We start from the raw sequence: 13,854 nt of genomic DNA, 5'->3' as shown, positions 1-13,854 counted from the left end.
GTCAGTGTTTTGATCTGTTCACCATCAACATTGCGTGCAGCAGCAACCACAGCCTCCCAGACACTGTTCAGAGAGGTGTACTGTTTCCCCTCCTTGTAAATCTCACATTTGATGATGGACCACAGGTTCTCAATGGGGTTCAGATCAGGTGAACAAGGAGGCCATGTCATTAGTTTTTCTTCTTTTATACCCTTTCTTGCCAGCCACGCTGTGGAGTACTTGGACGCGTGTGATGGAGCATTGTCCTGCATGAAAATCATGTTTTTCTTGAAGGATGCAGACTTCTTCCTGTACCACTGCTTGAAGAAGGTGTCTTCCAGAAACTGGCAGTAGGACTGGGAGTTGAGCTTGACTCCATCCTCAACCCGAAAAGGCCCCACAAGCTCATCTTTGATGATACCAGCCCAAACCAGTACTCCACCTCCACCTTGCTGGCGTCTGAGTCGTACTGGAGCTCTCTGCCCTTTACCAATCCAGCCACGGGCCCATCCATCTGGCCCATCAAGACTCACTCTCATTTCATCAGTCCATAAAACCTTAGAAAAATCAGTCTTGAGATATTTCTTGGCCCAGTCTTGACGTTTCAGCTTGTGTGTCTTGTTCAGTGGTGGTCGTCTTTCAGCCTTTCTTACCTTGGCCATGTCTCTGAGTATTGCACACCTTGTGCTTTTGGGCACTCCAGTGATGTTGCAGCTCTGAAATATGGCCAAACTGGTGGCAAGTGGCATCTTGGCAGCTGCACGCTTGACTTTTCTCAGTTCATGGGCAGTTATTTTGCGCCTTGGTTTTTCCACACGCTTCTTGCGACCCTGTTGACTATTTTGAATGAAACGCTTGATTGTTCGATGATCACGCTTCAGAAGCTTTGCAATTTTGAGACTGCTGCATCCCTCTGCAAGATATCTCACTATTTTTGACTTTTCTGAGCCTGTCAAGTCCTTCTTTTGACCCATTTTGCCAAAGGAAAGGACGTTGCCTAATAATTATGCACACCTGATATAGGGTGTTGATGTCATTAGACCACACCCCTTCTCATTACAGAGATGCACATCACCTAATATGCTTAATTGGTAGTAGGCTTTTGAGCCTATACAGCTTGGAGTAAGACAACATGCATGAAGAGGATGATGTGGACAAAATACTCATTTGCCTAATAATTCTGCACTCCCTGTATATAAGGACACAGAGGGGGTTTCAAGTTCAAAATATACTCCAGAATTTTTCAAACAAGCTCACTTCACTTTTATGGCCAGATCACTGAACCTTTAGGCAGTTAGTTAATCAGGCATCAACCACCTCAAACTGAGCACAATATCAGAAAACAAGTTCAGGGTTTAAATTAAATGTAATCTTCACAGAGAGATAACTTAACACTTTGCAGATGCATTCATTTTTTGATCGCCTCAGAAGTATAATTACAGTATGCCTGATTAAAACATTCTGTGGCTGAAGTGAAGTTCACCATTTTTATTGAGGAAGAGATAAAAAATCTGACAACTAGTTTGCAGTCTAAATAAGACGACCCTGAAGTACAAGATGGAGTTTGATGAGAAATGCTCCCCCAAACATAGAAAGCCATATACCAAGGCTACAAGGCTTTTGACCTTAAAGCAGAGTAGACCATTGTGTGTGTGTGTGTGTCTGTGTGTATGCACTCATGCTAGTGTCTACAAGCAAGAAACAAGAAAAGACATGGTGGGAGGTTGCAATGAGTTTAATGCAGTTTGTAGCCTTAGGTTGCCTTGTCCCACTTTCCACTCTATTCACATGTAAGATCATCCTGTTCTCCTCTTGTTCCTCTCTTCTGCAATGCCCTTATAGCAGTGTGGAGATTGCAACAGTAATTGAGTGCTGTTGGAAAAAGTCTAAAAGAAAAGGTTGAGGTGTAGGGAAGGGGGTGGAAGGTGGGAGGGTGTGGAGGAAAAATGAGGAGGTAAAACCAGTTTTCCTCAAAGGCTGTGAACACCGTGATGTAACGCTGGCATTTCTAGCAGCACCAGATGCATGACCAGATGGTGCATTCACATATATTATTTACAATGCAAAATTACCGCAGTGAGACATTTTCAGTTTACATATCACATAAACCACCAATATGGAAGTCAATGTTTGGGGACTGTTGTAATAAGACGATCTGAGTAAAACCACATGTAACAACAGCTGCAGTAATCTTACACCCAGTCATACATGGGGATTTCATTGTCTTGTTTTTGCAGCATGTTGAAAGGAGTTGCGGAGAGAATACAGAGTGAATAAGGAGGTAAATTTGGGTTTAAAAAGCTAGTTCAGACATACAGGATCATACTCTCCCATTTCCATTTCCTAGAAAGCTCAGTGGGTTATTTCGCTTTAAAATTATAGTCTAACAAGGACAGCTAGAATGAGTCAAGCTGTAGTTCAGAGTTGCTCATATTCCCATTCATAGAAAAAGCTGCATTTCTTTGCCAAATCAGCTCCTGGGTGTTACTTTTACTGAGTAATATTTCATTTAGACGGCTGGTTCAGCACCTGTTCTGTGTTGGCTAAACACCTGAATTTGTTAAGCACAGAGTCCAAAAACTGCTTTTTATCATCCTCCTTCTTTATTGGCATTTAGAACGTCAAGTGTAGTCTACAAATAGTCTAGCAAAAATTAACATTAAAAAATGTAATAGTTAGGAAATATGATTATTCATTCTCTTAACAAGAGTTAGTTGAGAAGATTGCTATCCGTCTCATGTATGTAAAGTATATATGAAAACATCACTATCAGTAGCACACCTCACTACACTGGTTCATTCTAAAAAGTAACAAAAATCTACAAATCAGTACCTTTTAGCTCAGTAAGTAACCTTTTTACTGTTTAGCCTGTAAAGTGTAAAAATTACAACTGGTTATTTTGCCTATTTTGACGTAAGGTCATGTATAAATAACTCCAGCCTACATAGTAGTCTGGCAAGTGCACGAAGCCCAAGAATTATACTGCTGTTACCTCAGAGCTGGGATGACTGTTCACCAGTGTTGCCAGTCTGCTAATCATAGCTTCTTAGACTCACATCAAACAGCTTGTATTACACCGAAAGCACGTTTCAACATTTCAATCACAACTTTTGCTTCCTAAAACAGTGGAAACGTAAATAAAATCTCCAGGGTTTATTTTGATCCCCCAACCCTCCTCACCCCTTAATGTCCCTATGTAGGATGGTCTGGCCAGAATGAGGCAAGCTACAGTGTGGGCTCCTCCTCCTCCTCTGTGATGCTGTTGGCTGTGTTCCTCGGTGTGGTCACAGCTTAGATAAATGACCCTATTAGAAAACATGGTGTGGGTTATCTGTCAGCATCGCAGTTTCTCAGTGCGCTCAGACACTGTCTGCCGCTACCATCACTGGTTTGGTTCACTGTGTATGATTGCGTGATTGAATTATGTATGATGGCGGCAAAAGGAATGTAAGGTTACATTATAAAAAATGGTCGTTGGGATTTTTAGTCTTGCTGCAGGTTTGTAACTCGTCTTGTAAACATACACGTGAATGCATGCAGCAGCTAATTAAAAGACCAAATTACCAATGACTGCAGTACCTAACATGATATAAGGTCCCATATATTGCTGTTTGGTTATTCCATTTCTTACTGGAATAATTACTCGATTCCCAGAAGTTTAATAAGTAAAAAAGATTTATCTCATTGAGTTGCATGAGTACTGCAACGTTTATTATCATTTGCATCTACATATTAAGGATATCTACTAAAGCTAAAGCTAGGCTGGTGTTCACTTGGAAGTGTTGGACAAATTGAACTATGATCGTCGGTGCAAAATTCTGTAGCAATCGATCTAAAAGCTGAGTATGCACCGAGGTGGTCGATCGACTATCTGACGGGGTGACATTGCCATCCATTGAACTGTGCCACCTGCAAGGCTAAAAAAAAATTAATCTTGTGCTACATTCATTTTGCCCACTGTGACAGTATACTGTCACATGCTGCCTTTTGGTAAAAACAAAACCCACCCTTTTGAAATTCTCTGTCTGGGATATTGAGATGGATTTCTTCCCTGCTATTTTTTCATTTTACTGATTAAGTAGTTAATTGATTATTTTGAAAAAAAAATCCATATTGAAAGTATTCTCTGTTTGCATCTTTCATTTCTTGTTCAGCATGCTTTCCTGGCTTATTACCCAATTAACAAAACCATAAATGGATGTACAGTGGTTGTGTATTCTGTGCAGTGTTGTGTGTTTATGAATGAATTCAAACAACCCACTGCTGAGACTTAATGAGCGCAGATATGGCCCTCCATATTGCTTCTGTCAGTATCCCATTAATTAAATACCACATTAATGGAAGGAGCAGTAGATCCATGCTGCTGCTTGACTTAGGCAGCGAAAGGAAGACAGGGAAATTCTTAGAAAGGACTGTTCTAAGCGAGCACAACGACTGTTGTGCTCGTGGTTCAAGGAGGATGAGACAGGAATGGCTCCTGTGCTGTGGCCAAAGATGCATTTGCTTTTGCCGTCCAAACAATGAGCAGACAGCATTCTGGGAGCTCATTACAGCAGCCTCTGAGCTGGAGGAGACTCTGCAGCGGTGGGGGATCAGAGAGACAGTTCAGTGAGCTCAGCCCCAGCTGCGCTAACAGTCTTTCAGTGAGAGACGCCTGGGCATAGGCCAGCAGGATAAACCCACAGTGACAGCCTGGGATTTGCATGAGCTTCTCCTCCCATCCCACAAGCATTCATTTAAAGTTCGTAGCTGCAAACGGACAAGTTTGTATGAGAGCGTGTGGGAGGTGTGCAAAGTCTCACTAACTTTTTCTGAGTTTCTGCTTAATACGTCTCCTTACAAGTGATTCATAAAGGCTGATGTCCTGGCATTCTGTGCCAACTGAGTACAGCTATATAATGTTTTGTTGCTGCACCATTCAACTAATGTCAGAGACTGTGACGCCAGTAATTCTTTGTAAATGGATTCTAGCTTAACCATTGTCAGGGCTTCAATAATCTTGTTAGGTGTTTCATTGTGTGGTGTCTCACTGTGTGCCTGCTTTCTGTTTTCAAGTTGTTCTTACACCACTAGCCCCGTCCAATCCATTCTTTCCACTTCAGTTTCACTTCACAGTGAATTAATCTGTCCCTTTTCTCTCTGTAGAGCCGCAGTCCACGCCACTCCCAGTCTACCCAGTCTGGTCTTGCCGACCAGGCTGCCAAGCTCTCTTTTGCCTCCGCTGAATCCTTGGAGACTATGTCAGAAGCCGACATCCCCATTGGGTTTAACCGGATGAACCGATTTCGCCAGAGTCTGCCGCTGTCCCGCTCAGCCAGCCAGAATAAGCTACGATCTCCAGGTTAAAATCACTGCATACCAGCTGGACTCAAGGCAGCTTTCTCTTTACCTCATGTAGCTGGTGAAGGGAACCACTGTGCTTACAAGGAATTGAAGGAATTGTGTTTTATTCACACCGAATTTACAGTCTTTAGTCTAATTGACCTGCTATAAAAATGTACAGAACACTCAAACCTGATAAAGTATGACTTTGTTTTTCAGTGTCGATGCAGTACGCTCCCTGTGAGCTCAAAAATGTCTTGTAGTTTTTAGAATGGAATAAAAAAACATAGATTTTTTTTTCTTAGGATAGGTATTTTAGTGACATTTCATTTAACTGTAACAGAGTTCATACTGTATTGGATTAAGTATATCCTTGTGTGCAAGCAGAACATTCAAGGACAGTTTTACATTAAAAGGGCCTTGGGAGTGTAGAGAGGATTAATGTGAAGGTGGTGCAGATTCATGAAGAGCAAGGTGTGGAGTTACCTTGCGCAGGTAAAAGAAGTGGGTGTAAAATTAAAGAGCTATACCTGATTAGGGCATTCCTGAATAAGAAGTTCAAGCAAAAGTGGCACACCAGGCTTGCCTGTCTCCCCTGTCTCTACACTAACTACTGTCTTTGTTTTCTTCTCTTCCCAACTTGTCTGCAGTATTAACTGACACTTAATTTTGCCTGACTTTTAACTCTTGGTCTTTCTTTGCTTTGTTTGTTCTTTTTTGTTTGTCCCATGGTGTATGACTTTTTGTTTGTCCCATGGTGTATGAAGATGAATTTTCAGGTTAGTCAGGCGTCAAACACATCTTTATTTATATGATCGTTGCAGAATCTGCTGAAAGCTTTTTATGAAGTTGGGATGTTTTGGAGTTTAATTATTCATAGGTGGGGCAACTAATACTCAAAAAGAAAACCTTGCAAAAAATTCAGCCTGTGCATGCATCTTTGTGCATTATCTGTGAGTTCTCAACTAGCTCTCACAATCCTAATCTAACATTAAGAAAATAAGAGTGGGTTTGGTACTCATTTAGCCATTAGTCATGCTGACATCTGATGAGAAAAGTTATCTAGATTTCGTATCTCAAGAGTCAGAACATTTGTATCATTTCAGCTGCAGCCAACAAAATGTCTTTGCTAGTTCTCTCCATCCACTAAAGCCAGCATCTTCTGACTCAGCCACCTTCTCCTTCATCGCTTTCTTTTAGGCGTGCTGTTTCTGCAATATGGAGATGAGACGCGTCGGGTGCACATCACCCATGAGCTCACCAGCCTGGATACGCTGCATGCTCTCATCGTGCACATGTTCCCTCAGAAGTTGACAGCAGGTATGCTGAAGTCACCCAACACAGCCATCCTGATCAAGGACGAGGCCCGTAATGTCTTCTACGAGCTGGAGGATGTCAGAGACATTCAGGATCGCAGCATCATCAAGATTTACCGCAAAGAACCCATCTATGCTTCTTATCCCGCTGCCGCACACCTGGCCAACGGGGACTTGAGGGTAAGCAGAATGGAGCTGGGAGGTGACAAGGCCAGCCTGTTTTCTGCTATTTCACAGAACAAAATTCATGTCTGATCTCTGGCAAGTTTGACAACTGAACTGTCAATGAAAACCATAATGGGGTGCCTTTTTGGTAAGGTAATAGTGCCTTGTTTTATTATTTTTATTATTTTAGTGGTTACTTTGACTATTACAGGCTATTACAGTATATTCAGGTTAGTAATTTAACAGGTATTCCTCCTGGAAATGTATTTTCTTATCTTCAAGTAGGCCATCTGTTGCTGTGCAGACACCAGAGAACAATGTTCCTGTGTGAAATGAGCATATTTTAACATTCAAAGCTATTTCTGCTTCAGTAAAGATCAAGGGAGCCTGAGGGAGATCTTTTTTTAGTTTTTTTTTATACAAAACTCTGCTTACAATCTGCATTATTCACAAAATACTAAGAATACAACTCTTGTTAACCATGCAAACAGAGAATGAAAAATGATTTCAGTGCATGTACTGTGCTTGTTTACGTAAACATTTTATACAAGAAGTTGACATGGAAAAAGAGGGGAAGGGGTGGCCAACGAGTATGTGTACACCACAAAAACATCAAAAAGTAGCCACATAGGCCTAAAGACCAGCTGGTGACCACCTGGCAACCAGTTGGCAACAGTTGATTAGGAAAAATAAGTATTCCTTAGTGGTTGCCAGTGGTTGTTCACAGTCACTGTGAAATCTATTGCTAAAGCCCCAATCTTGCAGGCTGGAGGTAGTTTTTACTGCACTTTTTAAAGTTTCAGTACCTCTCAGTGGTTAGTTAGTGTTTGCGATTCTTGGTACATCCACTTTCTTCCACTGAAAATCAGAAACCACTTGTCAACTGGTCAGGGAATACAGGGTTTGGCTTAGTTTTAATGCCATGGTTTTTCAGTGTATATAAATGAATTTATCCCTGGTTACAAAGGCTAAACATCACAGATTACTCTGTCTTTGTCTAATATATTCTCTGCAATAAACTGTTTGCTATGATGCTGAGAATGAATGAAAACAGGAATGACTTAAGTTAGAAAAGTAGATATGCGACTAGGAAAAGCAGACTATTTGACAGTTAAAAGGTTCAGAAATTAGAAAAATCACAACAGGAGTAAATTAGCAGCAGGGGAACACAGCCAGAGGTGAAGTGAAAGATAGCACTGGGGCATGTTTAACAATAATATACTAGACAAAATGCAGGGAAGAAGAGCTCAGTGAAGAAATGTTCAGAGCTTTTCAGGTTGAATGAGCTTTTGCATCATGTTATCATCCTGCTGTAGATAAAGATACAGATTTAAGACTACATGGTCTTGTGTTGCCTCGCAGATTCTTTCCATTTTGAGTAGACACAATCAATTTTATTCCTTTTATCATTAGTCTAATAAACAAAATCACAGGCAGCATCTCTGATCTCTTCCATTGGACCAATAATTTGTCTCGTTGTTTAACAAATTTATCATCATATTTTGGCATCTGCAGATCCTGACACCTTGTCTGGTGTCAGCCAGATCCAAGTCATAGCCATAGTCATTATAAGCATGGGAATCACAGCACACTCATCTGTTGGTCTCCATGGTAACTCTCATCCCTCTTTGTTCATTTCAGAGGGAAATGGTCTACTCTTCCCGCGACTCCTCCCCAACTCGCCGCCTAAATACCCTTCCTTCCTCCACCGCCTCGGCATCCTCTGGGTCTCCTTCTCGCTCACGCCTCTCCTACAGCGGGGGCCGTGCTCCATCCTTCGGTGGATCCCATCCCCAACATGATCAGCCCCGACACCCACACCATCCCTCAGCCGGCCATGGTGCCAACGCAGGTCTGTCCCCTTCACCTAGTGCCATCCTGGAGCGCCGCGATGTCAAGCCTGATGAAGAGGTTTCTGCTAAAAACATGGCACTGATGAAAAATGAGGGGCTATATGCCGATCCCTACAGCCTGATGCACGAAGGCCGCCTCAGCATCGCTTCCACCCAGTCATTAGCTGCGATCGGAGACCCCTTTAGCTTCCCTGTTTCCGCTGGCCTGTACCGACGTGGCTCTGTGCGCTCCCTCAGCACCTACTCAGCTGCTGCTCTCCAGGGAGACTTGGAAGACTCGCTCTACAAGCCTGGAGGTTCACTATACTCAGACACATACTCTTCTGCCACTCTGGGTATGGGATTTCGCATGCCACCGTCATCCCCACAGAAAATCCCTGACATGCAGCTGAGGGACAGGGACTCTTATTCCAGCACACCCAGAGCCTCACCTGTCAGACAGAGTTTCCGCAAGGACTCTGCCTCTTCTTCTGTGTTTGTGGAGAGCCCGAAATCCAGGCCCAGCTCCAGTTCTGATCCTCTGTGTATAACAGCTGGACCTGGAGAGGGCAGCCGCACCACATCTGGTTTTGGGTCTTCGTTATCTGGGCAAGATTCTGACAGTAGCAGGTCAGTAAGAATCAGTGTGAATGTTTCCCTGTTTTTATTCGTGTATTTTATTGTATCTTCTGATGCAGTGTGCATCAGGGGAAAAAAGCAAACAAACAAAAACAAAACCCTCAAAGTTACATATTTTCTCTGCCTGATAAAATTTTACAGATATTATTAATTCATGTTTAACAATCTCCTATTCAAATTTGCATATTTCACACCCCTAAGAACAAATATTTTTCTGTTTGCAAAGAATTCCAAGTGTTTTTTCAGCTCATCGTTTGTGTTGAGTTCAGTGTTTTGTTTCACAGATGTGCTGTTTGTTATTTTCGCAGGGATCATCGCCTGGAGCGTATGGAGGCCATGGAGAAGCAGATAGCCAGTCTGACTGGCCTCGTCCAGAGTGTGCTGACCAGAGCACCAGACAGTGACAGCACGTAAGACTCTCCATTACAGCCCATTAACCCTCTGAAAGTCACAGATACAGCATTAGTTTGGACACAAAAACAGGATGATCGACAGGATTATTATCTATTATGAGAGCCATTAGAAGCTCCATAGCTGTGAAGTGGTGCATTACCTTGTGTGAGCACAGCACAAATTCAGAGCACTAAACATTAGCCACAGGGCACAATGCTGATCAGTGCACTGATAAATACAGACATCTCCTAGAGTCTTTCAGTAGATTTTGATTCCTTACACTGACCATTGTTATCAGGGCACTTTACTCTCACATATGCAGTAGACTTCATTAAAAAGGTGACAACTTGTTAATGTAATCAGTCTGATAGTATCCAGCAGTGGTGCTTCTAGTGCTTAGCACTGTAATTGCCTTGCCCTGTGGCCGTTGATCCTCAGATGTGGCCTGCTGCGTCTCTGCATGATGGCGGGCTGCCCTCCAGACCAAGGGACGGAGTTTTCACGGCCATTACCTTTCTCTTCCAGCGAGAAGACCGAAACCAACAGTGATGGCTCCGCCACTGGAAGTGAGTAAAGCAGCGTAATTGTTACCTGTGAACCCAACCGTTACTAATAGCACTTCCTTTCCTGTGCTGTTTAGAATACTTTTATGGCTCGATTTCCCTGCTCCCTGTGCACGCACCCGAATGTACACAAACTAGCAATGGCGGTGACTTCCTGGTTTAAGACTAATATATGCCAACTTGGTAACTTTCTTACAAGAGGGCGGATAAGAGGTTAAGTTAAGAAATGTAGCATTGGTAATTGTTTGTTTGGAACTTTTAGTTCTACTCCAGCAGTGTTCAAACAATGTGTTAGCTATCAAACTGCATGTGAATATGTAGTTATACAGTCTGACCCTGGAACTTAAACATGTTTATCTACATAAACAGTAATAGTGTCCTGTCCCAAGAAGAATTCAAAGAATTTTATTTCATTTTTGCTCTAGTGGGAATGTATATTGACATGTTAATGGGCCAAATATAGTGCATAATACACTGAGTCAGATGAAATATCTTTAATAAATCAGTGGTATGATAGGTTATATGGTAATACTTCCATGTATCGTAAATAGCGATCCTACACTGGCTGTGCATTTTTTATTATAAGCATTGCAAATCTAACAGCAGATTTAGCTTATGAAGTCATAATAATTCTCATGGACAGTTTTTCTTCTAGCTATCCAAAACTAACTGCATTTCGCAGGAAAACTTGCCAGTGTTTATTTTAATTGAACCAAGTGAGTTCAGTGTTAAAGTCTCTTTGGACACTCTCTGAGACATTACATTGCCACCTCCTTCATAGTTCTTTTTTCTTTTTCTCTTTGACTGTCTTTGCTTTTCTGTCGCTTCTTAAGTGGAAGAGTTTAATTTAAAATGTCTAATATATCATTTGATAATCAAAATTAAGCATCAAATCAAGCATCAAATCGGGTTAATAGAATTGTTAAAGCTCGGTCAGATGAGAAAATTACTCTTTGGTTCTTTTGAGATTGTACCGCAAAGTTTTTTTTGCATTGCTAAGTACAAATACAGGAAAGCAGAGGCGAAATGCTAGACGGATCTGTCAGAGATTGAAAAATATACCTGGTGACAGCTCGTGAAATGTGTTAAATAAACTGAGATGCCAAATTGTAAACATAACCTCCAGAAAGAGGAAATAAGACAGCTTTGAAGTCTCTGGAAGGTTTATTCCTTCACTTGTGACTGTCTCTGCTGGCGGCATGTAAATTCAATTTTGTGTTCAAAGGTATTTTTCAAAATATCAGATATTCTATATAAGAAATAAATATTTAATCATAGAATTTGTTAAATACTGACAGGAGCTTTTCAGCTTTTGTACCCCGATAGGTACACTGGATGCATCCCTTTGATACTGTACAGTCATTCCTGTCTCTCCATAATTTTATAACCCTGTTGTCTTTGAAGCTTCCTCATGCATTGGATCACTGCCATAAGACTTATGCCATCATCACAGCCATTGTCTCTGCTATAGTCAATAAAATGTTCTCCGGGATCACCATTCTGTAAATCTAAACTTTCCTCTCCCTCTTTGTCTCTCTGCTACTCATTAATTTCTTGGTAACTGGCTCACTCTTTCTATATTCCAGCCGGACGACAGAAGAAGAAAGGTAGTTTCCATCTCCTACTCTATCACCCTTTTACTCCTTCCAGACATTTCTCATTGCTCCCTGACCTCTGTATGGGTGTGTGGTGTTGCTGGGTAGCTGGCAGTGTATATTCTCCTATTTATCTCCTGGTTGGTTTCCCAGAACGCAGACTCCCCTCGTTCTGTCTCTCTCTACTTTTTAAATTTCTGCTTGGTTATTCCTTTGCGAATTTCAGAGGTTTGTTTTGGCACACAGTGGAAAACTCCTTTGTGAGGGTGTGTGAATATGTGATAGAATATCTGGTGGGTCAATGGCCATACTCACAAAGGCCTATGTTCAGATAAGAGCATGGTTATCCCTGTGTGTCACTGCTGAATAGACTAATTGCACTTCTCTATGGGTTACTAATAGCATGAGCTCATATTTCTCCCACTGGGCAATTAGAGTTTTGTGAATATGGGACTTTTTTGTATTCACACACTATATCCTCTGTGTGTGTGCGCCCAGAGTTTCTGTATATGTAATTTTTTTGGCCTTTATGGCAAGTGTGTATTTGTGCTATTGTTTTACTGTGTGATGCTGGCTGGCTGCAACTCTCACCGGAGCATAACCCAACAAACTAACCGCTTTGTTTCCCAACGACCTCCCGGTGACCCCCGTTTCCTGCTCTGTGATTGGCAGCAAATACACCGTCGGCACCTCTAGCTCTGATGCCGCCGCCACCTTCTAACTCAATCCAGGTGAACAGCGTTGGTCGCTTGCAGATGCAGCTCCATCTTCACGGTCTGCAGCAAAACGCCAGCGACCTGCGCAAACAGCTCAACCAGCTACGCAAGATCCAGGTATTTAATATCCACGATTAAATGTTTTTAATTGGTTTGTCCTTTCAGATTAGAAAACTGGTTATTGTCTAGCTCTACGAACACCGTTTGTTTTCCTAAATATACCTTTGATATTCGAGTTTATATTTAATGTTTCCTGTCTCATCTAAAAGATTATCGTAGCTGCCAATGGCACTCTGTGTTTGTGAACCGAGCTCTCTGTGGTTGTGTAATGAATCCCACTATGTAAGAACTACATAAAATTTATCTGGACACATCTAGTCCTCCCCCCTATGGAGGAAAATAATGTTTTCTTTCATCTTTTTTGTTAGTTATATTATTGTTATTGCACAGCAGAAAAACAAATACATATAAATATGTAATAAGGATAAAAAGAAACAGACATCTGATATTAATGCGATATTTTGAAATGTAAATTCACTGTGACAGTGGTATAACTCATCAAAACAAATTGTAAAAGGTGAACAATTATTAACACCCCCACCTCTACCCTAATAACATGCAAATGGTTATTTGTATTTGTATGTGTTGCTCAAGGCTTTGCAAATGTACGCTCTAAAAAAATCAGCAGCAGCATGCCTCGCCTGAGACACTTTACTGATGACTCTGCATATTACACAGTCTTGTGAGCAGTTGTTATTAACAAGTTTCTACTGAAGAAGTAGTCCTTAGGAAGAGTGTTGACAGCATGCTGAGTAGATTATTTAGAGAAACCAGGACACTGTTTCTGGGTTGAGATAAACCCATTTTTTACTGAAGCGAACTGGCATTATCTTGATCAGCGTGAATGATGTGCTAGTAGCATTTGTTTGGAGCATCCTTTTCCGTTTCGCTCCTTAGACCTGTCGAGATAGATGCAGAATTAGACAGAAAGCCACAAGAAGAGTTGGAAATGTGGAAATTAAGTCCTCTCTGTCTGCGTTTCATTTACCTCCGCTTGAAGTGGTGCCATGGTTACTGCAGGAGGAATTAGAAAGAGATGAGATAAATGCTCTCACTTTCAGAGGAGTGAAGTTTCTTGCAGGAAAAGGAGTGAAAAATTGAGTAATGGAAGTGAGAGATGATAGGCATGTGGTGCTTTTATTTGTTCCGTAAGAGCAGTTGCAAGGCTGCTTTCAACTAGCGAAACAGTCAGATGGCGAGCCAAACACCAATGGTTGTGATGCACCGAAGAGAGAACAGTTTGCTGTTTGCGTGTCAGTGTGCCCAAGTGTGAC

General features: G+C 41.7%; 1 protein-coding gene across 3 annotated transcripts in view; it reads left to right on the top strand.

The window, feature by feature from the left end:
- Positions 1 to 13,854, top strand: part of si:ch211-278a6.1 (SRC kinase signaling inhibitor 1) — a 79,635-nt gene that overhangs the window by 45,987 nt on the left and 19,794 nt on the right. For all 3 annotated transcript variants that reach the window (XM_040046167.1, XM_040046178.1, XM_040046171.1), the window contains 8 exons: positions 5,125 to 5,320; positions 6,069 to 6,080; positions 6,502 to 6,797; positions 8,424 to 9,244; positions 9,562 to 9,663; positions 10,085 to 10,212; positions 11,796 to 11,816; positions 12,477 to 12,637. In XM_040046167.1, coding sequence (XP_039902101.1) covers positions 5,125 to 5,320; positions 6,069 to 6,080; positions 6,502 to 6,797; positions 8,424 to 9,244; positions 9,562 to 9,663; positions 10,085 to 10,212; positions 11,796 to 11,816; positions 12,477 to 12,637 — 1,737 coding nt within the window. The remainder of the gene's footprint in view (positions 1 to 5,124; positions 5,321 to 6,068; positions 6,081 to 6,501; positions 6,798 to 8,423; positions 9,245 to 9,561; positions 9,664 to 10,084; positions 10,213 to 11,795; positions 11,817 to 12,476; positions 12,638 to 13,854) is intronic.

This window comes from Simochromis diagramma, unplaced genomic scaffold, assembly GCF_900408965.1.
Source record: "Simochromis diagramma unplaced genomic scaffold, fSimDia1.1 OVJJ01000321.1, whole genome shotgun sequence".
Classification (NCBI taxonomy): Eukaryota; Metazoa; Chordata; class Actinopteri; order Cichliformes; family Cichlidae; genus Simochromis; species Simochromis diagramma.
Note: the sequence above shows the minus strand (reverse complement) of the source record. Positions and strands in the feature narration are given on the sequence as shown.